Genomic DNA, 27,663 nt, shown 5'->3' on the forward strand with positions numbered 1-27,663 from the left:
CATGAATCAAACCGCATTTGAAAATCTCTATTCGTCTTTGAGATAATAATTTTTGAAATCAACCCGAATTTTACGACTTTATGATGTCAACAATTTTCGACAAACATTTTTAAAAAATCGCAAAAAATCGAATTCTTAAGATATTTTGGTGAAATGTTCATAATTTATAGAAAAAGATATGTACTTTCTCATGAATCAAACCGCATTTGAAAATCTCTATTCGTCTTTGAGATAAGAATTTTTGAAATCAACCCAAATTTTACGACTTTATGATGTCAACAATTTTCGACCATCATTTTTAAAAAATCTCAAAAAATCGAATTCTTAAGATATTTTGGTGAAATGTTCATAATTTATAGAAAAAGATATGTACTTTCTCATGAATCAAACCGTATTCGAAAATCTCTACTCGCCTTTGAGATAATAATTTCTGAAATCAATTTTTATAACTTTATAAAGGTAACAGATTTTAACAATCATTTTTAAAAAATCGCTACAAATTTAATTCTTAAGATATCTTGATGAAATATCTGGAGATCGTAGAAGAAGATATGTACTTTTTTATTAATCAAATCGTATTTGAACATCTCTATCGGTCTTTGAGATAATTTTTGAAATCAACCTCAATTTCTATGACTTAATGAAGACAATTTTTGACATAATTTTTAAAAAATCGAGAAAAATTTAATTGTTAAGATATCCAAACGAAATATTCGCTTCTTATAGAAGAAGATGTATACTTTTTCATGAACCAAACCGCAATTGAAAATTTCCATTCATTTTTGAAATAATAATGTTTGAAATCAACCCAAATTTTCATGGTTTTTTTTAGTCAATAAGTTTTTGTACTTTTTCATGTTTTGGCTTCTAAATGACGCTTTAATAGTACTTTATTAATATTGGGATCAAATTTGTACAGTTTGGGAATTACTTTAGTATACTATAGATTATTAATGCAACTTTAGTTTTGGAAACGAAGACGAAATCGAAAACGAAAGGCGATCGTTTACGTGTTCTTCTAATTGGAAACATGTTCGCATGCAAGCGAAGCTCGTATCTAAAGTAAACGATCGCCAATTTATTGCCACCACTTATTGCCCCCTAAACGCTAATAGCCCGTTTTCTTGGTTCCTTTTTTTTTAATTGTTTCCATTTATACAATAAATCGAACAAATAACTTTTCATAATAAAGTCGTCGTTGTCCGATTGGAGTTACTCTACCAATATTATCCTGACGATAACCGTTATCTCATCTTTAATATTATCTAGTGTCAGGACGGGTCACCACTCAGACGGATGTTGGTACTCTTGAAATTGATTGGATTGATAAGGACATGAGAGTGATCGTCGTCCAATCAAATTCTTTATTGTATGCGACAATTTTATCGGTAACGCGAAATAATAATAAATACATTCTTCGTTTTTATGAGTACGTAATTTTGCATGAAAGATTAATATGAAGATTTAAATTGGTTTTGACGAAACGAGGCAACGAAGACGATGGTGCATTGACTCGAAATGACCCGGGATCACGATCGAAAAACCCGCCGAAATAACGATAAACGGGCACAATTCTTCATTGGAATGCTCAGATAACGATTTTTCTCGTGTTTTTAATTGGATCCTATCTCTCGTTTACCCTCTCTACTTTTCTTTCTTTATCTCTCTCTTTCTTTTCTTGGGACCGATAAATAATGATCGACCTTAATGTTTCCAAAGAACCATTAAGACGAGATTAAGATTCCGATTATGTTGGACGTGATTATTTTTAGTATTCGTAAACAATTTTCGAATAGTTTAAGATTCGTTTAAATTGTAAACATTTAAATCGACCTCGCATATTTACATCGTAATTAAGGAATCAGATTAAGGAATTATTAATAACTTAAATAATCGTATACAGATACGGTCGCGATTTAAACAAATAAGTTGAGTAATTCGATTTTTTTTCTTTTTCGTTATCGAACGGAAAAATTGTTAATAATAAAAACGATTAACAAACAAACAAAAGAATTGACGTCAAAAAAACAACGTTGTTACAAAACTATTATTTTAAAAAAATTAAATCTGGTGATTTAAACTTTATCATTAGATTATTTCTTGTATTTTTATTGGTGAATTCGTAAACGTCGGAAAGAGCTGTTGCTGGTGATGCTTTAACCATCGAAAACGTTTCTGAACAGCAACAGGTGACGATCACAACAACATCCCCCACCACTTCCACGGTCGCTTCGATCTCCAAATTTCCGTTCTCGGGGGTTGCTACCACCACCACCCTAAAGCAGTCCCGAAAAGCTTCAAGCAAAATAGGGTGCTTGCTGAGATGCGTGAGATATTTCTTCTCTCACTCCGGCTACAACCTCCTCACCAATTGCCTATCATCATTTCTAAAGAGAAGTAGTGCGTGTTATTTAAAACGTTAATAGTGTTTCGTTTTAATAAAATTGGATTTAATCTTATGTAATCATCAATATCATGGCTGTGTTATGTATAAAAGGTAAGAATTTTTTTTTATTTTTAAACCAAATATGGTACCGCGAAAGAAACGAATAAGAATGACGTGAAGTTGGTTGGGGTTCTGATAGGACTGATATCGTACCCGTCGTCCTATCGGGCTCTTTATCTAATCGGGTCTTGATCTAGAACTGGTACCGGGCTCTAGAGAATATCTGCAATCTCGTAGCGCGCGAAAGGATCTTTGTTCGCCCTCATTGTCCCGGGGAATACAATCTCCCGTTCGTAGCGGGACGTTGTCTGCGATACATCTTCGCGGCTGGGAATGCGTACGGAAAGATAACGGAAGATTAAAAAAAAACATCTCTTTATTGTTACACAATTCTTATTTTTAATGTTATTTTCAAAACAATCTTTGTAATAATATAATGCGAAAACTTCACACTTTCATTTCTGAAAATCTGAAAACTGAGAAGGTTTAGCTCTTTATTATATAAAGGTGGGTTTCCAAGAAAAAGTTGGAATTGAAAAATTGACTACTTAAACGTTTAGTTTACTTAAGAGTATATAGACTTCTTAAGATATTTAAGGTGTACAAAGTGATAATCGGGATTTCGTAGAGGTCATATCACGAGGAGTTTGACCACCTGTGAAGTTTCTGTTGTCTGCCTGGTTTCAGCTAGTGCCACAAAATTTAAAACCCATAAAGCAACGTCAGCTCTGTTATAAATTCCACGGAGATTGTTTGAGGATGAGGCAATAAAAACAATTAAAACTGTTCATAATACAGCAAGTAACCGTCTGCTTTGTAACACCTCGGGCGCAAGCGATCTCGGCGTCTGACATATTTAGAATCCATTTACAGTCAGTCCCAAAAGTCATCGTACACCAATGGTTTTTGCATGATATTTAAAAAAGAGTCGTAAATAATAGTAATAAAGTGCCCTTATTTCCAGAGTAAAGAGAACAAAACAATAGTAATAGTCGTTGTACATGCCTACTCCTAAAACTAAAACTATTAATTGATTCTGCATGATTGACTTATAATCTATCTTATATATGAGCAATAAAACAAGCAAATAAGAAGTCACTGTCGCTCAAATAAATGCCTAAACAATAACGCTCTGAAAGCACCCTCCCTTTTGGCTCTAATGGTGACGCGGATAGAATTATACAGCTTATAGGCACAGTAGCTAAACGCACGAGAAAACAGAGCTGTACCATGGAATCCAAACATGGATAGTAGACAGGAATACAACAATTAAGCAAAGACAGAACAAAACATCTTCACAAAGCATCTTCTTCATTTTTAAATAAAAAATATCTTTGAAAGAATAGAGTAGTTTCAATTTCAAAAAACAAACGCTTAATATTTTAGTAATGTGCTGCTTGTACCTAAAGACATTATGAACAATTAGCCCAAGATTCCTTGCCTGATCAACTATAGGTATATTGCAACCGTTCAACTTAAGAATCTGATTAGCTTTCAATTCCTCGACTTCCACATTTTTGCCAAACAGAATAACTACACTTTTATCAGGGTTCAATATCATCCTTATTAATTTTCCATGAAAAATTTCCATGTCAGCATACATATGAATTTTACAATAATTGACAGCTTTTCTCTTAAACTCAAGAAAATAGCAAAATAAATTAATAATTCTTCAAAATTGTTCAATTGCAACCTCACAAAAGTAACTGTACAGTTCTAAATGTTGCAATGAACGATGAAATCAGCGTAGTGCTAGTACTTCGTAGGTCCTCAATTGCACAAGCTTTTTTTTTAGTGTAAGAAATCGGAATTTTTCCCCATTCAGCTTGCAATGCAACTTTTAACGTTTCCTACTACTAATCTTGTGTTTTCTAATTGCTTTTTTCTAAATAATCCCACACCTGTTCTATGGGGTTAATATCTGGTGACTGTAGTGGAGAATGTAGCTACTTAGGAACATTATATAAAAGACATTGGCGAACTACATGAGCTGTTATACTCTTGAAGCAGCCATAGATTTTTTAAATTTAGTGTTGTAGTGTTTACCTCACCCATCATATCTAAAAATGATGTATTTTGACTCGTTTGTAAACATCACCCTTTTCCAAAAATCCATATCCTTGTCTTTGTGCATTTTTGCAAATCCGTTATAGCCGGCATATCGCAAAACTCTTTTCACAGTTTCTGCACTTACAGTTTTATTAACTTGATTCCAAAGGTTTCCTGTTATGTTTGGGCCGCATGTTCGAAGATTTGCGATTACTTCTTCTCTAATGCTTCGTTCATCTCGGGGAGGTAGCAATTTTGGACGTGGTACATTTTCAATATTTCCGGTATCTACAAACTTTTGAATTGTGTACTGAATAGTAGAAGCACTTTCAAAAAGACATGGAGAAATTCCCGTCAGTTTTCAGCTTTACGATTACTTTTCGTGAGATTTCAATGGATTGCAATGGAACAATTTTGAAGAATTATTAATTTATTTTGTTATTTTATTGAATTTAAGTGTTTTTTATTTACTCATGTGTCCAAATAAAATAATTATAATTATGATAAATAAAATAACTCTTATATACGATACTATTTTAGAAATCTTGCAAAAACCGTTGGTGTACGATGACTTTTGGGACTGACTGTAGAAGTATTAGAAATAATACTTTATGCAATAAGTATTTGCATAGGTCGGTCAAGCAGTATAAACAATAAAGATAGGGAAGAAGCGCAACAATTAAAGTCGTTAACATTAAGTTCAGAATGGTAGTGCCTCGGCTGCAAGTGACCTCAGTTTACTCGGATAGAATGATACATTTCCCACTTTAATTAAAGCTAAAGACTAGACGCAGCCACGTGTGGATCACTTTTGGATTGATATATTATTAAACAAGCCAAGGTCATCTGCGAGCGAGGCTTTACAATTCATTTCATATCAACCCAAAATTAATCAACACTTTGAGCTTATTCGCATCAATTTCGGGATGGTATGATATTAATTGTAGAGCCTTGACTTAATTCGACGAAGTTAAAATTAATACCATATCAGCCCGAAAATGATTATCACACAATGCAGCGCCTCGGCATCATGCGGCCTCGGCTTCAATTATAATGGGAAATATATGATCTCGATGTGTTACAAATTCTATGAAGACATTTATATTGAATGACATCATATACTCACTCATTCAGTATCAAAATAATGTAACTCTAATATAGTGAAATAATATAGAAAGACTTTCTCCAAAAAATAAGGAGATGGAGATAGAAATGGTATGGAGGGAAAGGGGAGTTGGTAAAAAGAGGGAGGGTGAAGGGCTGGACTTTATAGATTGAAACCGGCGGCTGCGATAAGGTTTCCCGACGCTCAAGCGGAGTTTGTTTATCAGTTACCGGCTGATTGATGAGCGACGATAAGGGCCAGGGCCGGGCCCGTTATCGTTCGGGCGCATCGCCGGAGCCCGGCCCTGCACCCCCAGGCCCCCTTATCGCGCCCCATCGAGCTATTTGGCCTGTATGGAAACTCCGATGCTATCTGTTAACTAGCTTGGCCGGGCCACCAGATGGTATCGCGCGGCCCCACGGCGGGAACCTATACTTTTCGTAAAATATCGCGCATAAATCATTGTAACACCTAAAGTCGTTTTTCATAATCGCCGGAACCAAAATCCTTTTCCAATCTTTTGGCACATTTCCAAGAACTAACATCAACTTTGCAATCGAAATGTTTCTTACAATTAGACAAATCCATCAATAACGATGATCGAGATTTCTTTTTTCTCTAAGTGTTTGCTTGGTGTATCTGGGTATCCTTATCGAAATGAACGTTCGGATATAAACAACAGTGATGTAATTATTCATTAAGACGGCGCAGTTGGCGTGCCAGTGCCAAGACCGGGACTCTCGACCAGACATCCTTGAGCACCACGTTATCGGGACGCCGATCTGGGCCATTAGCGTTTCGTCGAAAATATCGTCTTTGTCCGATCGGGTTATACCTCCTAATCGTAAGGTTTGCACCAAAAATAATCAAGAATCTAATAAAAAAAACGAAATTTTTACGAAATTTTAATGAATTTTATAAAAATTTCTTACTTAATTATTTATAACGTAATAAGAAAAAAAAAGGTTGGGTGAAAGCACTTGGAGGAGCGAAGCAGGTACTTAACGTCACGCAGGCTGGCGAGTAGTTAATTTTGGCGGCGCGAAGCCAATTTAGCGAGAACACGTTACGTGCGGCCAATATTTAATATACCGTTTGGGGAAACGCTTCTTCGTCCCCTCTTGGATCCCCCGACCCTGTCCTCCTTGTTTATTTTAATGCTCGCGGTCCATAATTTGGACGATGCCCAGCCCCAGCTCGGACCGGTCCTAAAAGATACTAATCTCGGCCCATGTAGGTGGCTTGTACCCAGCCCTCCGGGGCTCTGTTAAGCCTGTTAGCGACTTAAATATCGCCCTGTACAAATTGAAAACGACCACTTAAAATCCAATCGAATTTTAAAATGAACACTTCAAATTTTATGATTTTGTTTCATTTCAAAATTTTTATCTGACGTTAAATCTCCCTCTTTTCGATTTTCTTTTCTTCATCTTCTTCTTCTTTCAATGAGAAGTTGTTCGACACTTTTGTCCCCAATAAAAATCGGTCACGTGTGATCGAGTGAACGACGTATCGCAGCTAGGCAGGCGTCGCGACGTCGATGACACCGCGGGTGACATTCCGAAAAGGGTGCCTCGTCGACGGCGGTTGTTGGGGGGTAAAGGGTCGGGCGTCGTTATCGGTGTGGTGCAAGGCGGCGGTGGCGGCCAGCTATCGGCCTTTGGCAGCTGTGGGCAGCCATCCGTTCGTGCGGAAAAATGATAGGGTTGTCGAACGGCACGATCGAAAAAGGACAGACCGAAGGGCATAACTCCCCCCAACGGGGACAAAACCATCAACTATTTATTACGAGAATATTGGTATCTATATTTGTGCTTTTTTTTGTATTCTTTCAAAAATTTTGTTTCTAAATCAAAATAGATTTTTAGATATTGACCTAAAAATAATATCAAACCAATTTTTTAACTCATTACAAGGTAGTGATAGGTGCTAAACATGCAAACTGTATCGATGTATGGAAAAGGGCTGGGCGTTTTAGGGGTTGTTGTGTTTTTGCTGATAGATGGTCGATGTAGATTTTAAATTGAAATCTGCGCGTTTATTCGCCGTTCGTACGGAACAAATGTCGAACGTGCAATAAAACTCCGGCGATATTATAATGGCCCGAAATATCAATAAATAAACACAATGCGCTGCTCTTATCGGGCCTCGCGATCTCTTTCGGAGGAGGAGGGGCGGCGGCAGAAGGGCTGCGGGCGATCGGGCGCGCGCGTTCCAATACCATTACACCCGATTTTTAATGGGTTTATTTTATGTTGTTATTTATTTCGCAATTTTTCGTGTCCGCGGCTTATCGCTTGCCGACCCAACGTGATTTATACCGGCGCTGACTTATGCCCGGCTCTGCATGAATTCAATTTGACAATATGTATTGGTTGAAACAACTAGAAATACGCGACAGTATGCTATTACGTAAATTTAAACCCAAAATTTTACATTTAAAACAACATATATCGTGTATATAAAAAAAAATATTTTAGTAATCCTTTTAAACCGTAACATTTAAGGTATACAGTGCGTAATTAATAATCGATTAAAACATCTTTATACCATGCTCATCAAAAGTGCATCTTGAAGTGTATCAAGGCTCTGTCAAGTCTGCACTTAATCTTCATTACATCTCTTGAGTATACTTTAAACTTGCATCAAGTCTACATCACTTCTGCATCGAAATCTCCAAATGTTTTTTATCAACCCAAATTCTGCATCACAGAATAACCAGAAATGACACTGACGTTGATTCGTTTCATGTTGGCGGCACCTGGTTTTGTGGCCATCTTATCGCGAGTTACCAAAGACACAGAATAACCAGAAATGATACTGGCGGGTTAGTCTGTGCTGGCGGTATCTCGCCAAATGTTTATCACTAATAGCAGCAAACCTTTAACCAACCTCACTTGAAACTACATGCCATAGAAAAATTTATATACAGGGTGTGTCAAATGGCTGGAATATAACCAATAACTTCGCCAGTTGTGGTTTTAATGAAAAATGTATCAAATACAAGTTTCTTTATTAACCATGGCGCATTTTTTGGCGATATTTGCTTGTTCGTATTATTTTTTGTTTCGTTGCTATGGCAACCAACATTGTTATTTTAAATGGGATGCATATGTTTTTCTTGCATACTTTGATAGAGGATAAGTCCTTCTATGCGATGAACTTATCAAATCATAAGGTTGTATACATGAGAAAAAATCGAGAAAAAATGCGTTTCTTGAAAGTCTTAAATCAGCTAATTACAGTGAAAGATATACAGTGATTTAATATTTTCAGAGAACGCATTTTTTCTCGATTTTTTTCTAATACAACCATATGATTTGATATGTTCATCGCGTAGAGGGATTGATCCTCTATTAAAATGTGCAAAAAAAACATATGCACCCCATTTAAAATAACAATGTTGGTTGCCATAGCAACGAAACAAAGAACAATGTAAACAAGCAAGTATCGCCAAAAAATGCGCCACAATTAATAAAGAATTTTTGATTTGAAACATTTTTCTTTAAAATAACAAAAGGCTAAGTTATTGGCTATATTCCAGACATTTGACACACCCTGTATATTATGTATATAGAAGGTCATCTCCCCACTATTTTTTGGTATATTGAATTCAGCGCTCCCAAGTGGATTGTGAGAGAATTAATTAGGTTAAAGCGCGAAATTTAATTATAGGTGTTTCTATACCGGTTTATACCAATACTTGTATGTATGTATACTTGTAATGTTTTGGGTTTTTGTATCAATTGACATAATCTATTAACACAAAGTCTATTAATACACATTTGGTAGAAACAATTCTATCTAACGACAGGTAATTGTCGTTACGCATCGATAGCCTAAGTCTCAACAAGTAATCTCAACAAATTTAAGTGAAAATAACTTTATTTTTTTATAACTTCATAAAACGAAACGTCAAAATGAAACTTTAAAGTGATTTTTCGGTAAGTACTACACTTTTCCGCACTTCTTTTTTATTCTTAATGCCTCTTTTGGGTCATTTCCTATTGATTAAAAAAAAATCATCGATTTTTAAGGCACAATTCTTTAATTATTCCAAAAAATATATGAATTTAAAGTTTTTCCAAGATAAAATTCATAATTTTTAACATACAAAGAGTGCCAATTTATCTATTGGATAAATTTATCAAGAGGTGGTAAAAGTGGCCCTAACTTATATAAACACTTAACTAAAGGATATAAAAAACAGTAAGGAAGAAAATTTGCTTATACGACGGAGTTATCACCAGCAGAATCAGGAGTTATCACACGAAACGACAAAACAAAAATGTGATGTTTGCTTTCATCTCGAGTTTGACGTTACATATAAATTTTTCTATGGTTACAAGCGCTTTGTTTGTGTAGGTAATGCAGATTGCTGCAAATTCAGTCTATAACGTCATCGAGTGGATTGTGAGGGTACTAATCATCAGTTTACATTTATATAGTAGTAAGATTGCACACCGTGCTACATACACTGTGTTAATTAATTATCGTACCCGTCGTCATCATTGCAAGTATGCAACCAATATCACAGTATTCTTATTGCAATACGCAAATCGCGTTATTGGTTGCATACTTGCAATGATGACGACAGATACGATAATTAATTAACACACTGTACATACAGCAGCATAAGTTGGCAACTCGCTATAATATGGCGTCAGATTTGGCGGGAGTGTCACATCTGGATATTCTCGCCCCACTCATACAAAGCCTTTCATTACTGCCTTCCAGTTATCGGTAATTTCAGATAATTATTTTCTTATTTATACGTGAGACCGATTATGGGTATTAGGTCATCATCAGGCGAATCATGTACATCATTATGTAAATTGTTGCATAAGTATTTTTAAATTTTAAACATTAGAATACGATTCACTACATTACACGTTCCATTTTAAATAGATACACAAACGTCTATTATATTCTCATTTACTGCATATCATCACCGAAATGTTCCTTTACAACATGAGAATTGAAAATGATGTTACAAAACGTTACTATTACGGTATATACACTTCGGCGGCGTCACGACGCCTTTCTGGGATACCCAGAGAAAGAGAGATCTGTGAGCTGATTAGGAGCCTCGTAATACGTTTCCCCGTTCATTGTTATTCAACCTGCAGTCTTTACACGTCATTTCCTCACGTTAAATCCTCCCCCGTTCCCGAACTGCTAAAATGAGCTCCGTCCCTTTTGGAGTTCGTTTCTCTCCCTTAGGTTGGTTAGAGAACGGTGGCGGAGACTCGGGCATCGGAGCCGTTATCCTAATTTAAATCGGAGCGCCGGATTAGTTCTTGACAAAATACAAACTATGTGGGAAGGCAGTGGAGTAAAAAGATAAACTGCTCGGTCGGGCGGACATCCGTCCATCCGGATGGAAACGTGCAAATTAAATATTCAGTAATAAAAAAAGTTTTTTGTACAGTCACTTTTTTTCAAATCAGTCTATACAAGTTCCCAAGCGATTTCAGAAGAATTCCAAGCGGTTCTTTTCGCGCAATCGGATCGCGAGGTAGGTCGCGTTGGGAAGAAGATAAAACGAGGAGCCTCACGAACCACGAAGAAAGAAGAAGAAGAAGAAACAGACGAAAGAAAGAAACCAAGAAAGAAGAAGGATATCTCCTCATCCTTTTTCTTCGTCTCTTTCGTCTTCTTCTTCTTGTTCTTCTTTGGGGAGCGCCTACGCCTACTGCGTATCAATTTTCGAATCTGCGTCGGTGAATTACCGCCGCGCGTTTCTTTAAATACCCGCGGCGTGGCGCTGATAAGCTGGTCGGTCGGTTGGGGCCGCGCTCTACACATGCTCCTTCGCTAACTCGAAGATTCGCGCGCCACCGCCGCTTATCTTGTTTTCTTGGAGAAACTCCAGCTGCAACCAAGAGAAACGAAAGGAAAAGAGGTGCGAGAGGCATGGTGAAACGACTGTTCTCTGGCGAAATTGAAACGTATGGGTTTACGATCCAGATTGAAAACACCACGAACTAAGTACTTGAAAAAAAATCAAATTTTGTGATAAAAGTTTTAGAAAGTTTTAAACGAAAAGGAAAAAGTGATAATCTTAGCCCACATATCGTACTTAATAACTTTCCCAGTACATAATGTGATATAGTAATCTAAGCACGAAACGACGCGACGCGGGCGACCGATAGCGGAGCACCCAGAGGAGGATTCCACGCCGAGATAATTGCATTAATTATGCCAGTGGTAGTAGATGCGGCGTTAGTTAAATGAAACAATCGTCACGGGAGTCACGTGTTAAGGGGGCTTGGGCCCCCACGTCGGGACAGGAAATTGCCATCGTGCGATTCACGATAAGGACGCAACGATGGCACTGCCGATATTAAATTAGCACCGGAAATGAGAACGACATTTCTTAGCTACACCAAGGCATCATCATCTTAAGTCTCGTAGTTTCTAAAAGGAATTTATTATTTATTCTTTCGGATTTTGGACTTATTGTTTTCTGGTGGAAGATACGAATCTGTCTTGGGAGAAGCAAAAGAAGAAGAACCAAACAGTCTTCGGGACCTGCGGACGCGCCCGAACCCCGATAGAGCAATTGATAAGCAGCGGCACCACTTCTAGAAACTCAGGTGATCGTTTATTCGGGGAACCGAAGAAGAGGACACAAGAGAACGAACCGGGGAGGAGATAAGCGAAACAGTTTCACGTTACCCCGCTCCAAACCGTAAACCATCTGGCTGAGTGATCTCGATGGGCGGAAACGGGTCCGCGATCGCGTTTTTCTCGACCACACATTTTTTTCTCCTTTTTTCATTTATTTTTGTATTTTTTTTTTTTTGGTTCGGCTCGCGGTCGCGAGATATGGATCTTTTGAACCTCTTTTCTCTTCTCCCCCTTTATTCTGAGTAGAGGAGAAGAAGTTCTTCTGGTGCTCGTTTCGCCGGCCGTTGTGGTATCGAGATGGTTTTTTGTCCGGCAGAAATTAATTAGGGACATCTGTTGGTTCGGGCGGATCCCCGGATCGTGACTCTCCCCGGAAATTTTATCACGATCGTGATTTGGAGAATCGGACTTTTTTCTTAAAAGATTTAAAATACCTTTGTATCTATATGGGAAATTGAATAAAAGTTCATTTCAAGATTGTCAATGATTCAGCTTTCTCTAAGTAACACTTTCAAACAATAAGATTTTAAGAATGTGACCACACAATCATAATCCTTTGATTTATCATCTTTCGTAAATTGATTAAACTCTAGATTAACCTTATTTACTCAACATAAATGATTCAACAATATATCTAACAAATTATTCATCTATAAAAATAAATGATAAACTTAATATAGGGGTTATCGTATCAAATAAATTTATAAATTATTTTATTGATTTCATTTTCAATATGAATCACTACATTTCATGTATTACCAGACAATTTCTTGCTACTTATTGATTAGAGTATCACTAGCATGTGTCCAAACATTCTCTTGCTGTCTAAAGTATTACCAATGTATTTCCAGACATTTTCTAATAGTTTTGATTTCTCCACTGTAATTTCAGACATTATTTTGTTCTTTAGGTTATTGTTAGAGTAAATACAGAAAATGTTTTCCTCTCTACCTTATAGGGTTCCACTCAAACGCTTTAGGGGTTCCATGAGTCAATGCTACAGTTCCTAACAAAGTTTCTTGTTCGACCAGCTTTTCGCCAACATTAAACCCAACGCATAACAGTAGAGAAGAAAATAAGCCGGAATTAACAAGCTGAAATAAACGAAATATATTTATCAGATAGAAGTCAGGCAGTCAAGGTTGGTAGCTTTCTATCTGGTATTAAGTCCATCTCTTCCGGAGTGCCCCAAGGCAGCCATCTTGGACCAACATTATTTTTAATTTATATTAATAATATTGCTTAGAAAACTTAATGACACTAATTGGTTTCAAAATTTAGCCAACTTTGCAGACATATTTTAGTACCTAAACGAAAATACTACAATTTTTAAGGTAGATACCAAAGTAAACACGTTAAAATTTAAACTTACGCTTTGGGAGGAATGCATCACCAAAAATAGTACAAAATGTTTTGCTAATTTAAACGATTTTTTAGCAACCAATAATATATATAATATATACTTGCAATAATTTAAGTTGGGTTGAGAATTCTTTTAATGAGTGCAGTGCTGTGGATACCTTCCCAATTAAGGAAAGAGAACAACTTATAGATATACGTACCGACACCACATTAAAATCTACGTTTGCACATGATTTTGGATAAAATTATTGGATGAATATCCGGAAATCCACATACGTCGCTACAAAAACGAAGTACAGAAATTGACTTGATGCTGAAAATGATATGCGGCTCAATTAACATCGATTCATCCAGATATTGATAAATTGTGCAGTAATAAACAAGCACAACAAAGTCTTTATCTATTTATAAGTAGTTATCTATGCTACTGATATACAGGGTGATTTATAACATACGGAGCAGACTAAAGGGGTAGGTAGTTGGGGTCAAACTAAAGAGATTTTCTTAATAATGTTTTGTTAAAAACTTAATAGTTACATAGATATCGCATGTTAATTTTTTAAATAAGTCATCGTCTATTGTTGACAACCGCTGATATTCAGTAAAGAACAATTAAAATACTTGTTAAATGACATGTCCGCTGCTAGGTAACCAAATCAACTGGACTGGCAGCAATAAAAACATGATATCAGCGGTTCTCAACAAACAAACACCAGTTTTTGAGCGATTTAACACATTTTTAAATAGCCGTAACTGCCATATTACAATGATTTTATTATTGGTGCTAATTATGCATTGTTTAAGTAACCCCGAAATATTTGCAGTTTGAATTTAAACGTAGTGTAATACCGTATATCGTAAGAAATGCTAGGCCATTAATACAACTTTAACGTTCTATATCTTTGTGATTATTACGTTGTAGTCAAAACATTATTAAGAAAATATCTTCATCTTAGCCCCTAGTACCCACCCTTTTAATCTGCTCCGTATGTTATAAATCACCCTGTATTTATATTTTATAAGGAATATTTATTTTTTTGTTTGAATAAACACACGTTAGTTAGTCCTGTATAGAGTTTTTATAACGAAGGAAGAGACGCATCTTGTTCACAACATGTAATATGTAATTATAATACGACACATCAATCCTTAAAATCAAATCTGGGTCTGTTACTGTACGAAGGGTTCCATAAAAAAATTATCTCGAAAAAGGGTTCCGCGCAATGACAAAGATTGAAGAACACTGCTCTAGAGTATTGATAGTGCAATTCCAGACATTTTGGTGCTACTTAAAGTATCGCCAAAATATGTTCAAACATTTTCTTGCAGTCTAAAAATTGCCAGTGTATGTCCAGAATATTTTCTTGCACTAAAGAGTATTACCGAAGCAATTGCAAACATGCACGTATAGTTCAAAGTATTGGCAGTGTGTTTTCAGACATTTCAATTAGTAATTGCAAAAATTTTTTGCACTTGAAGTATTTGCCATTTTCGTGTAATTTGGACTATAAGTAGTACTCCTATCATTTCGAAACCTACACTGTTTCGCAACCAATGTAATGGCCAAAGTAGTAAAGGGTGCTTTTAATGTTATGGGAATACTTGGGGAGAGATGTAATTCTTCGACTATGTTATCGAAATGTTTCTGCACGTGGTTTGATTCTGAAAGCCTAAATTGCAAGAAATTCATATAAATTTTCTGCAATATGATTTTGACATCTCATTTAGCTTCTTTATAATCAAATTTACATTAATAATCGTAATAATAAAGAAAAAGTTACGAGAGAAGATAATTTTAGTTGAGATAGTCAACAACATTATCGTTAGTTTAAAGAACACTTCATAAAATAATTGAGTAATACGAGAATTTGTCTAAGCGTGACTTTTGTCCGAGTCACGTTTCTTCGTCGAACTCACCAACTTATCTAAGCAATCATCTGAACGGGAACGAGTACTTAAGTGTCGAGAAGTTGAAATTAATACGTCGTTTCCGCGAATACTCATGTTTCTGACGTATTATTTAATCCTTAAGCAGCTGTTAATTTCGTTTGGCAACCGAAAATTAAATAAAAAAATGTTAATTCGAAGAAGAAAATTAATTAAAAAATCCATCGACGTAATCAATTTAAATTTCAAGCTTATATAAGCGTGGCGGCATGAAAAGCTACATTCGTTGCAAATTGAGTGGACTGACCAGTCTCCCCTTCAATGAGAGCTCCGCGATCGAAGTCTTCGCGGGTTCCGAACACCTTCGGTCGGTCGTTGCTCACTCGGCAGGCAGACGTGTAATTAATTGACGTTAAGGTGGTACCACACCTCGGTTAATATAGCGGCCAAGCGCGCATTAGCGCTTCCAACAACTTAATTTTGTATAAGCTTCGCACACAACTTAAGAACAACCAACTACCTTTTTTTTTCAACACGCCCAACTATTAATTTAAGTAATACAACTTAACACATTAAATGATTTTTATAAATTTGAACATATTCAATTTACACGATTCCCGTTCGATTTAATTAACTCGTTTGGAAAGTGAAGGGGTGAGAGGGAAAAGGTGGGGAAAAAGGGGCGGGTTTAGCGATGGTGAAGAACAATGGTCGGCGAGAAAGACTAACAACGACGACGACGATGACGACGGGGGCCCCCGGGCGTCGAATAGCGTCCGCGCCCGCGAATTAAAAGATAAATCGGCGAATATAATGCAATCGGCGCTCGTTCATCTGTCGGATTCAGCTCGAGCGCCTTCGAAATCTGCGAGCCGCAAAAAGCGCACGAACATTATGGCCTTTTGTTCGGGGCACAGCATCTCCCGGGGAGATAGCGCGTTCGTTCGTTCTCGAACGGCGAACGCGGAAAGGTGGTGTACTCTGCCGCCGCTCCTGCTCCCGCTATGAAAGAGAGTGAGTGTGGGAACCTGAGGGAACAAGGGGATACTTTCCCAAAGAGAAAAAATGATCCGATTTCACCTATGCGAAGTTAGCCCCCAATTAGGTAGGATTTTACATGTACAGGGTGGGCAAATTTGGGTGTTATTATAGGCTATCTCAGAAACTATAAGAGATACGAAAAAAGTAGGTGCCATGTCTCGGTCTCTGTTTCCAAGACTAATCCAATCCCGCAAATACCAAATCTCTATCTTCTTTTGTTTTTAAGTTATTGCCAAAAAGTCAAATTTTCGTGATTTCAAAAAATGCTCATATTTCGTTTATTTTTCAAATTAGAGGAATGGGGTTGATACGTTCTTAAGATACTTTTTTAAGTAGAATATACTGCCGTTAAAAAGTTTTAAACATACTTGATGATTTTTGAGATAATACAAACTATACTTGATTATGATGTTACTGAAAAGAGCATATTTTTAGCTTTCCAATGATGTATCGCACGCAGAAAATAAGCGTTATTTTTCAATTCTAAAATATTAAAGATTAAATTTAAATTTTTAATTATAGGGTGATTATACAGAAACTATCATTTTTCACATGGTAATTTGAAAATAGTTTTTTTGTTCCAAATTTTATTTTTTAATACACAAACACGAACTTTTGTTCAAAATGAATCTTGCAAAGTTCAAGATCAAACAGTTCAATTATTTTCTAGCCAGAATTGACTTGTTTTTGTAAAAACGATATGCAGAGGAATGACGAGATAAGGAGAGGAATGATTTTTTTATTTAATACGGCAAAATAATACAATATTAGGCATAATATGCATGTTAAAACCAAAACAGTGAATAGGGAAAACTAAAATACAAACTTGCTTAAAACAAAAGAATATTCAATGCAATAACGAAAAAACGTTAACGTTTTACACTTGAACAAGCAGCTTCTTGATCTTTGTCAGAATAAACGTCTTCAAACTGTAGCTTGTTTTGAACTTTTATGGAACTGATAATCTACTTAAAGGAGTGTCCTCATCATCACTAGACGTGTCACTAGAAGATAGTTCATCATTAAGCCCAATTTTGTTGAATTCAAGGGAACCAATGAAGTATTTTTTATTGCCGTTTATGAAAGTGCTAAGTTCATAAAAGTTTAATCTGATGCTACTTTCATAATCTTCTTTTTTTATTTGATATACTTTCATTGTTCCTTTAATAGTTTGTAGCAAAACATTCTTAAGTTTTTGGGACATTTCATCAATTTTGTCTGCATCAATCTGATAGTAAGTAATGTTCTGAATGTTTTGGCACAGGTTATTCAACATAGCTTTTATTTCGACCATATCTGCTCCTTGACCAACCAATCTATCTAACGTCCTTTTAGTAACTCCTCCTATCCCGTCAGGTGCCCCCTTTCCGTGACCAGCTTCTAAATAGTTCCAAGTAAAATTTTTTACTTTTGGGAGCAATTTTGGCAACTCGATTGCTAGGAAATAAAACATGGTTTTATTACGGTATTGAGTCGACGGTGAGTCACTAATAAAGTGAAGCGTATCAACTGTTGGGTAAGAGTTTGTTATGCACTTTATTATTGGGTCTAAATGCGCCCAAATGGCCGGGACATTATGTAGAAGCGATTCTGATAAAGTGCAAAAGCATTGTTGCTGTACCTTATCTTGTTTGGTATATAAAACAACAGTATGTAGAGATATCTGTTTTCTTGATCCTCCGAAGTGGAATGCTTGTATCTCTTCTGCATATTTCATGTTGTAGTTTTCACTAAAATCCGTGTGAATAACCGCCTCGGTAATTCGAAGATTCTCTTTAAGTTCTTTGAGTTGTTTGTACTGATGTAAGGATCTGCCTTTGTGCTTCAGAAATGGTATAATACTTTGTTTAAAATCAGCTATAATATCAGAAACTTGGCATTCAACTTTCTTCTTTGATGTCTTTCTAACCTGCTTTTCTTTTTGTGATGTCTTGTCAACATACGTGCATTTTTCTGCCATCCATTTGAAGTAGTAACTGCGTTCCCTAGGGTTGTATTCACGGAATGATATTTGCATAGAAATACATTTATCGCATCTCTAGAACTGGTCATTCCTCTGTGCCTGTCATCAGTCCTCTGGATCTCAGTAATCCAGAGGAATGGTGCCAGAGGAATGACGACTTCTTCATTTATTAGTTTTTAGTTTAGGAAATTGGATGAATCCTAACCTACAAATTGGTCCACGGAAAGGAAACTCATTATTTCGTATTTAAATGAGGGAATGGATGCAACAAAAATATAAATAAAGTAAATACACTTACCAGATGAATGGTCAATCTGTGTGTGACATTAACAATTTGGGAACAAAATGTTAAAAAGAACACGTATTGTTTTAGTTCGACAACATTTGCTTACTGACACTCTGCAAGAACTAGGTTAGGAAAAGCATATCTGGTTGCGTGCGCAGACATATCGCCATCTACCATCATATTATTTACGTACTTCTTGCGAGCCAGAGGAATGACCGCTAAAGGTGGTAACATAGTTTCTATCATCTTTTTGAGGGGAGTTTTAAAGTGAAACATATTTTTAGATTAGTTTTACTGAAAGTTCAGGTTTACTTAATCAAAATGTAAAATTACAAATGAAGATGATGAATTCAAATGAAATGAAGATTTACTATAATTTAATAATAATAAATATGATTTCATTAACTCTTTAAGAACTCAATATAGCTGGTCTATGCTTTTCTAGAAATAATACGATATTTGTAGAAAGTAATTTTTTAGTCGAAATTGTTACCGGTAACAGCAAAAATGATAGTTTCTATAGAATTACCGTATAATAGGCGAGAAAACCGCTAAATGCTACTTAGTTACTATAACAACGTGAGTTTACTAGTCATTTCATTCATGAATTTTGCGAAACGAGTTTCCCGTTTAAGAAGTTCTGCATTATCTTTAAATAAAATGATAAAATTAAATATAGAATATATTGGTGTTCGCTTTGAAATAATACATAAGTCTTCATATCCCCATTGAAACGGTGTTTCAACGGAAAGTCCACTCCCAATTTATGATCCCTAATTTTCCTCTATCTCACCCAATTTCAAAAGAAAAATTGGTGATATCAAAAAACTTCTACTCTTATGTTTGGTGAAAACTGGGAAAATACTACCGCAGATTTCATTCATTGATACCGAACTCTAATCTTTACTTCTAATCTTACAACTAATAAGTTTAGTAGAAGAAGATGACAGTTTACGACTGTTTAGTTCCTGAAGTTGTCCATATTTAATTATTCATTAATTAATACATTTCTTGTATTTTTAACAAACAAACTTTACTTGCTAATCATTTTTTATTGGTGAATGAGGTCAGGGATAAGATGCTGAGAAATTTAAATTAATTATTCAAAGTTTTTATTTGTTGGTACAAAACCAACTTATCCTGAATAATGGTACAAAACCACTTTATTCTGTCATATGCGTGCAAAACCATATATTATAGCCACAAGGTAATATTTAATGTCCGGACCCGCCTACTATAATCAAAATTTTGAACATTACCGCTTACTATTTTGGAATTGAAAATTAACGGTTATTTTCTGCAAATACACCATACATGCGATACATCATTGAAAGCTAAAAATATGCTCTTTTCAGTAACATCATAATCAAGTATAGTTTGTATTTAAAAAAACACAACTTTGTGTTGTATCTCAAAAATCATCAAGTATGTTTAAAACTTTTCAACGGCTGTATATTCTACTTAAAAATGTGTCTTAAGAACGTATCAACCCCATTCCTCTAATTTGAAAAATAAACGAAATATAAGCATTGTTTGAAATTGCGAAAATTTGACTTTTTGGCAATAACTTAAAAACAAAAGAAGATAGAGATTTGGTGCTTGCGGGATTGGATTAGTCTCTAAAAAGGAGACCGGGACAAGGCACCTACTTTTTTCGTATCTCTTATAGTTTCTGAGATAGCCTATAATAACACCCAAATTTGCCCACCCTGTACAGTGAAATTCCCCTAACTCGAACTTCTATGTCTCGAATTATCCTCTAAGTCGAATAATTTTGCTAAGCTCAAGCGTTTGACTAGGCTTCAAATGTGTTTCTCTAACTCGAATTTTCCATAACTCGAAGTTTTCTTCCGCTCCCTTAGTGATTGGAGTTAGGGGAATTTCACTGTATAGTATTTTGATTATAACAAAAGAACCAGTCAACCGATTTCGATAAACAATGTCTCATTCGAAACCTTAATCTTTGACCAATACGAAAGTGGAAATGCCCGATTCGAAATCTCTTTCGAATTTCGCTAAAACGCCAACATAATACGAAGAAGAAATAACACAAAAATGACTTTTTTTAAGTGGTGATAACTCGTAAACGATGTACCCGATGATCAAGATCTATACGTCATTCGATTCGTCGTAGTGTCTTCTCTCGAAATTTCAATTCGCTCCCGTTAACCTTGTACAGCCCTCGGAATGACACTGTGTTCGGCTCGTTGTTTATGCACGTGTGAACGCCCGAATGTCTAGCCCCCAACATAAAAAATTAATTATTATTGGGAGCTAACTGCGCATAGGTTCGCACTTAAGTTATGCAAATAAAAAGAGTCAATAAGTTTTATTTTTATCTCTATGTATAATCAATAATTTCATGTCAAATTATTATAAATACATATTTATGTAGATTTTATCTTTGGTAATTCATCACAATCTTTTCCCTTCAAAGTTAAAATCAATGTATAAATAAACGAATTTTTTCTATTTTTATCATCCCATAGTGACAATTGATCAATTGGTTTCGCTCAATGAAAAAAAAATCATGTTTTTGTTCCCAAAAATTACCTGCAATCTGAAATGATTTGGTGTTTGGGGCACAAAGATAAGTGCCCCAAAGTCAGCTTGATAGATGTGAATAAGAACCCCCTTCCCTGGTCACCTCTCCATTCATCATTTGTCACCGGACAAAAGACACAAAAGACGGTGAAAACGGCTTTGTCTTCTCTGGAACTATTAAATTAAAAAAAAAGTGGTTCTCGATTATCGATGTGGTTTAAAACTAATTTTATGGTGTTAAAAAAATTGTATTTTTTTGTGTGGGTAGACGTTTTCAGGAAGATCAGTAGTAGTGGGTACGGCGGTAGATAAGATTAAAAGTCGAGATAACCAGCGTGTGACGGTACGATCTGATAACCGCGCGTGAATAACAATGACCCGAACCGGGCCGAGCTTTATCTACCATCTATTCATTTACTTCAAACTTCATTACGATTGGAAATGTATTCGCGGGGAAATAACAAAACAAATCCCTTTTTACCATCCTCAATCACTAATTATTTATTATTTCATTTGAAATTATAAATGTTATCTAACCGGAAATATAGTGTACACATACCTAGATGTTCTCGCTTTTATGCGTGCGTTGTTTGGAAAATTAATGTGACACGTCAGGGCTCACTTAACGGCGACAAAAAGCGCGGAGTCTGTCTTATCTGGCGCCCCTAATTACCGTTGGCTGCAGTGAAACTCGGCCAACCCCTGACTGTCTCTGATAACGCGCGACTCGGTGGCCCGTCAAAAGTGGAAAAACACGCGACAGGTTCGGTTAAAACCCAACCCTTTTTCAACTTATTGCACCACCAAAATATTCAAAATCATTTTCAATTATCACAAGATTTTAATAGTATACTTTATTACTTAATTCGGAGGAGTGTTTGAGTTTTACGCAAAAATTACACTAGGAAAATTCGAGATGTCTAAAAACATTCGGGTTTAGCTGCACGTTTCTCAAGACGGCTAAACCCGAATGATTCTAGTTCTAGGTCTTGTGTTAGTTCTAGTGATAGTGCTTGTGTAAAACTAGAACTAACACTACACCTAGAACTAGAAACATTCGGGTTTAGCCGCACGTCTCTCAAGACGGCTAAACCCGAATGATTCTAGTTCTAGGTCTTGTGTTAGTTCTAGTGATAGTGCTAGTGAAAACTAGAACTAGTACTAGACTTAAAACTAGAAACATTCAGGTTTAGTCGCACGTCTCTCAAGACGGCTAAACCCGAATGATTCTAGTTCTAAGTCTTATGACAGTTCTAGTGATAGTGCTAGTGTAAAACTAGAACTAACACTAGACCGAGAACTAGAAACATTCAGATTTAGCCGCACGTCTCTCAAGACGGCTAAACCTGAATGATTCGAGTTCTAGGTCTTGTGTTAGTTCTAATGATAGTGCTAGTGAAAACTAGAACTAGCACTAGAGCTAGAACTAGAATCATTCAGGTTTAGCCGTCTTGTGAGACGTGCGGCTAAATCCGAATGTTTCTGGTTGTTTCTAGTTGATTCTAGTTCTAGGTCTTGTGTTAGTTCTAATGATAGTGCTAGTGAAAACTAGAACTAGTACTAGACCTAAAACTAGAAACATTCAGGTTTAGTCGCACGTCTCTCAAGACGGCTAAACCCGAATGATTCTAGTTCTAGATCTTATGACAGTTCTAGTGATAGTGCTAGTGTAAAACTAGAACTAACACTAGACCGAGAACTAGAAACATTCGGATTTAGCCGCACGTCTCTCAAGACGGCTAAACCTGAATGATTCTAGTTCTAGGTCTTGTGTTAGTTCTAATGATAGTGTTAGTGAAAACTAGAATTAGCACTAGAGCTAGAACTAGAATCATTCAGGTTTAGCCGTCTTGAGAGACGTGCGGCTAAACCCGAATGTTTCTAGTTCTTCTCTAGTGATAGTGCTAGTGATAGTGCTAGTGTAAAACTAGAACTAACACTAGACCGAGAACTAGAAAGTATCAGAGGACGCACGGCTACTAACACGGTCTAGTGTTAGTTCCGTTATATCGAGATTTTAGTGTAATGTCAAATTATATTGACATGTTGCATTTTATGTAGGATAAAGTAAGTAAGTACGCCCTGGTTTTTATAATGTTTAAACAAATAAGTAATTAAATTCATACAGTTTACTTAAAATCCTCTCTGGTTTTTTTAAAACTCCCGCCGAAAAATAGCTTTGAACAATTACACTGTGTAAACGTGACTTTTAATTTTACTCCTGTGAATTAAAAAATAGAGTATAGATAAGTTTTTAATATCCCAATTTGATCTTTTATTATCAATCGAAATTATCAAGATAAATGCTTCACACATTTTTAATAACATTTATGCTAAAATATCTCGGACTTTATCTGAACATTCGTTTGATGAATTAAACTGTGGTAGAGTTTATTAGTATAATGTGTTTCAAATTGTTAAGTTGTACTCTCGAGGAATGAGAGAAAAGCTATGTGTTATATAAATTAAGTTTTAGCCAAGACATCTATGTTATAGCTTTACTTGAACAAGCTTGAATCAAAGTTCCAGCTTGGGAATATGATAAGGTAATGATAGATAAAGAAAAGATGTTTTAATATCTTATTGAATCGCCCTAGGATCTTGTGACACTCGCTTAAAATTAGTTATCTTATTTCGTGATTACCTTTTTCTGTTATCTAATTAATATATAACACTTCTACTATCCGTGCATAAAGTCAAGGCCCCTCACTTTAGAGATCGATATCTTCGTAACCGCTCGATGGAAAAAATTGCTGTAAAGTTTATTGTAATCAGTGAACATTTCTGCGTATCACATGTTAATTTGGATATTTTCGGGTCCGCGGTTTTACTTTTATCGCGAGTTAAGTGAAAAAAGTACCCGATTTTTGAGAGTGCCAGCAACTTTGTCTACTTTGCCATTTTTTCTCTTCAAAACTATTTGACGAAAAAATTTCAAATTTGAACTGGTGGTAAACCGATGTGTTCTTAATGTGGGGCATATTTTATTTTTTCGATATTCCATATAGTTTCGCGGAAAATCGCGGTTTAGTAGGATGCTGTTATTTCGAAAACAACCTGGCGAATTTCAACGCGGTTTTTACCAAAATATGTCAAATAACGCGGATTTTCGGATTCCGTTATCAGTTTTTCAAAAATAAGGCTCCCTAATTTTTTAAGAGCGATTTAATGGAATTACATTTTAAAGAGAAACAGAAATCAGCTATGCCGGGAGAGGAAGGTTCCGTCCAATCGGAACAGATGGTGCGTCCCAGACAGTACGTCGCGCCTTTATCTTGCCTACATAAAGAAATAAGGCGCGACGTCCTGTCTGGGACGCACCATCTGTTCCGATTGGCCGGAACCCTCGTCACCCCGCAGAGCTTATTTCTGTTTCTTTTTAATTTGTAATTCCATTAAATCGCTCTTAAAAAAATAGAGAGCCTTAATATTGAAAAACTGATAACGGAATCCGACAACTAACATTATTTGACATATTTTGGTAAAATCCGCGAAGAAATCCACCCAACCGTTTTCGACATAACGGCGTCTTACTAAACCGCGATTTTCCGCGAAACTGTATGAAATATCGAAAAAATAAAATATGCCACTCATTGAGAACACATCAGACTACCACCTGTTCAAAATTAAAATTTTTTCGTATGATAGTTTTCGAGAAAAAAAATCGCAAAGTTGATAAAGTTGCCAATTCCGTAAAAAATCCGGTACATTTTTCATTTAACTCGCGGTAACAAGAAAACCGTGGATCCGAAAATTTTCAGATTAACATAAGTTACGTAGAAATGTTCAGTGATTACAACAAATTTTGTTGCAATTTTTTTTATGGAGCGGTTGCGAAGATATCGATCTCTAAAGTGAGGGGCCTTGACTTTTTGCACAGATAGTAAGTAATATTTATAAATACTACTATTAACACTCGAAGAATACTAAGTGCCTCGGTCTCGAACAACCTCAGCTTAACTACGCTTTGTTTGAAAATAAGCTGAGGTTGCTTCTGGCCGAGGCGCTACACTTAATATTATGTTGAACACTAAATATTAATATATTTATTATTAATATTTATATATTCGGCTTGATATTTGACAAACGGTGATTGAGCCAAGGTCGTTTGCGTCGAAGGTACAGTAATATTTATTATTTAGTGTTTCCGCAAGCGACCTCTGCTTTTATCAGTCCAAGGTTAGTTGAGCCATTTCATAGTCTATGATGGTAATCGAATTGTGGGTGAGTTTTTGACAAAAAAGATATCATTCCAGAAAGAAAGGGCCAAGGAAGATTATTCTAATAAGATTATTATTCTTATTCCAAATTAATACATAACCTTTGTTTAAACAAAGCAAATTGAGTTGTAAAACAATATCATATAAAGAAAGGAAAAATATCTAATCAAACCGTACTTAAAAATTAACCGCTATATTAAACTTAAATTATTATTATTATCAATTTAATTACTCAAAATCTGGAAAATCTAAACATTTTATCTATAATTTTTTTTTTTAATAATATTGTACTTAATTTCCCCGGCGATTTATGATTTAGTTATCTCGCAGTTTTTATGTTAACAATATCTTATCTGTATCTATATCTCGTTGTAAGTTGTTTACAGTATAATTCTATTTACGTTCCCTTTTTAATTAAATAATCTGGGTGTTTTTTTTTTTCTGATTTAAACAAAAATTTTAATAATGCCTAAAAATGAAGTGACGTCATATCGGGTAATCTTAATCCTTTTTTTTTTAGATTTATACGGTGTGTATAAAACATATTCCCAGATACCGATCTTGCTATTAAATCAACATAGAGAGTGTACTTAAGTACGTCTTGGTACCCATAAAATCAGGCGATCTAGAGATTGTATTGTATTGATTAACCCAACTTTTATCTTTTTAAGACTTAGATTTTTTTTTAGATTTCTGATAATCTCGAAGTTTTTTCTTATTTAGGTTTTTTTGTAATATATTTTGATTTAAGAATGATTAATTGTTGGTTACAAATGTGTGTTTTTAAATAATCTTCCTTCTCGTATGTTAGTTTAATGTTTGGTTTAGTTTTGTTGGGTTTATTTCAAAAAGTCCGTTATCTATTCCGTTATCGTTGTCGCCACATACACACACACACAACCGACAACAGTTCTCCAGCTCGGATAAAACTCGAACGCTCGGCCCGATCGGGTCCCAGTGAAGTGGATTTCGTCGTTGTGTGTGTTCGTTGACGTGTGTCCTTTCAAACTGTGATGTGCCTAATCCGGCTACGTTTGTACGGTTTAAAGGGGAAAAGCGCCGTGGACTCGACTTACACGCCCTATCACCCAGACGGACTACTAAAAAAGTGGATCATTGCGATCTGAATATCAAATTAGTGAATGAGTATTATTTAGCTACAAAAAAATTAAATCATTTATAAAATGGTGCTCGAACATTTCGCTTCCGCCCAACACCACGTGCCATATACAGCTCCATCTAAACTTTTAATGAGAAGATATTTTTCTAGTTGCCAATTTATGAAAAATATTATTCAAAAATCATCTGGTGAGATTAAAAAAAATTATATATAAATATATAAATTTGTTGTTATAATTTAAATTTGTGTTATATATATTATATAAATCTATACATATATATTGATGAATATCTTGTGGTAGAAAGTCCAAATGGTTATTTACAATTCTCGGTTGAAAAGCTAATCAATATTTGCCATGGCGCGCTTAATTACATATATTTATTTGAAGATCTTGGTTTGAGATTATACCGTTCTCTACTCGACCGTCGTCGTTGACTTCCTAGTTTCGATATCGTTGGGGCCGTAAAAATACACGATCCGCCTCGATACCGATCGGTGGACGTCTAAAATAGGAACGCCAGTAAACCGTAGATAACGACCGGGCGATACGGAAAATATTCCGCGATAAAACGTTATCTGAACGGGCCGTGTGTACAGCTTTTCAAACGAAACGAATATGTTTATAATAAATTTTAAGAGATATCCTACATATTATTAATGTAATAATTAATATTTCGTTAAAAGATTTTACCATTTATTCGTTTCCGTTTAATCGCGTTTAATCCACGAATATACATGCAGCAACCCAACGGGATATCACACGCTTATCCCTGTTACACATCTATTAAATATTTGAACAGCGATTGATTTCGAGAGATATCGGATTCGAAACGACCAACCATGCGACCGTTCGTCATATTTACTAGTTAAATATTGACGAGAACATTTCAAATTTATGTACATTTATATGGTTATTTACTATTATAAACATACACAAACGTTGCATTTCGATATCGATATCAGTTTCCGATAAAAAAAGCCGTTGCATTTACAAAAAAAAAAATTTC

General features: G+C 35.6%; 1 protein-coding gene across 3 annotated transcripts in view; it reads left to right on the forward strand.

Moving 5' to 3' along the window:
• Positions 1-27,663, forward strand: part of LOC111427810 (Zinc finger protein ush) — a 97,773-nt gene that overhangs the window by 47,611 nt on the left and 22,499 nt on the right. The window contains exon 1 of one of the 3 annotated variants that reach the window (XM_023063126.2): positions 26,466-26,844. The exons of the other annotated variants lie outside the window; for them this stretch is intronic. Within the exon in view, the coding sequence (XP_022918894.2) occupies positions 26,721-26,844 (124 nt within the window). The 5' untranslated portion in view covers positions 26,466-26,720. Of the gene's footprint in view, positions 1-26,465; positions 26,845-27,663 lie in introns of those variants that run through there. 3 annotated transcript variants of the gene reach the window in all.

The sequence above is a fragment of the Onthophagus taurus genome, chromosome 6 (genome assembly GCF_036711975.1).
Source record: "Onthophagus taurus isolate NC chromosome 6, IU_Otau_3.0, whole genome shotgun sequence".
NCBI classification, from domain to species: domain Eukaryota; kingdom Metazoa; phylum Arthropoda; class Insecta; order Coleoptera; family Scarabaeidae; genus Onthophagus; species Onthophagus taurus.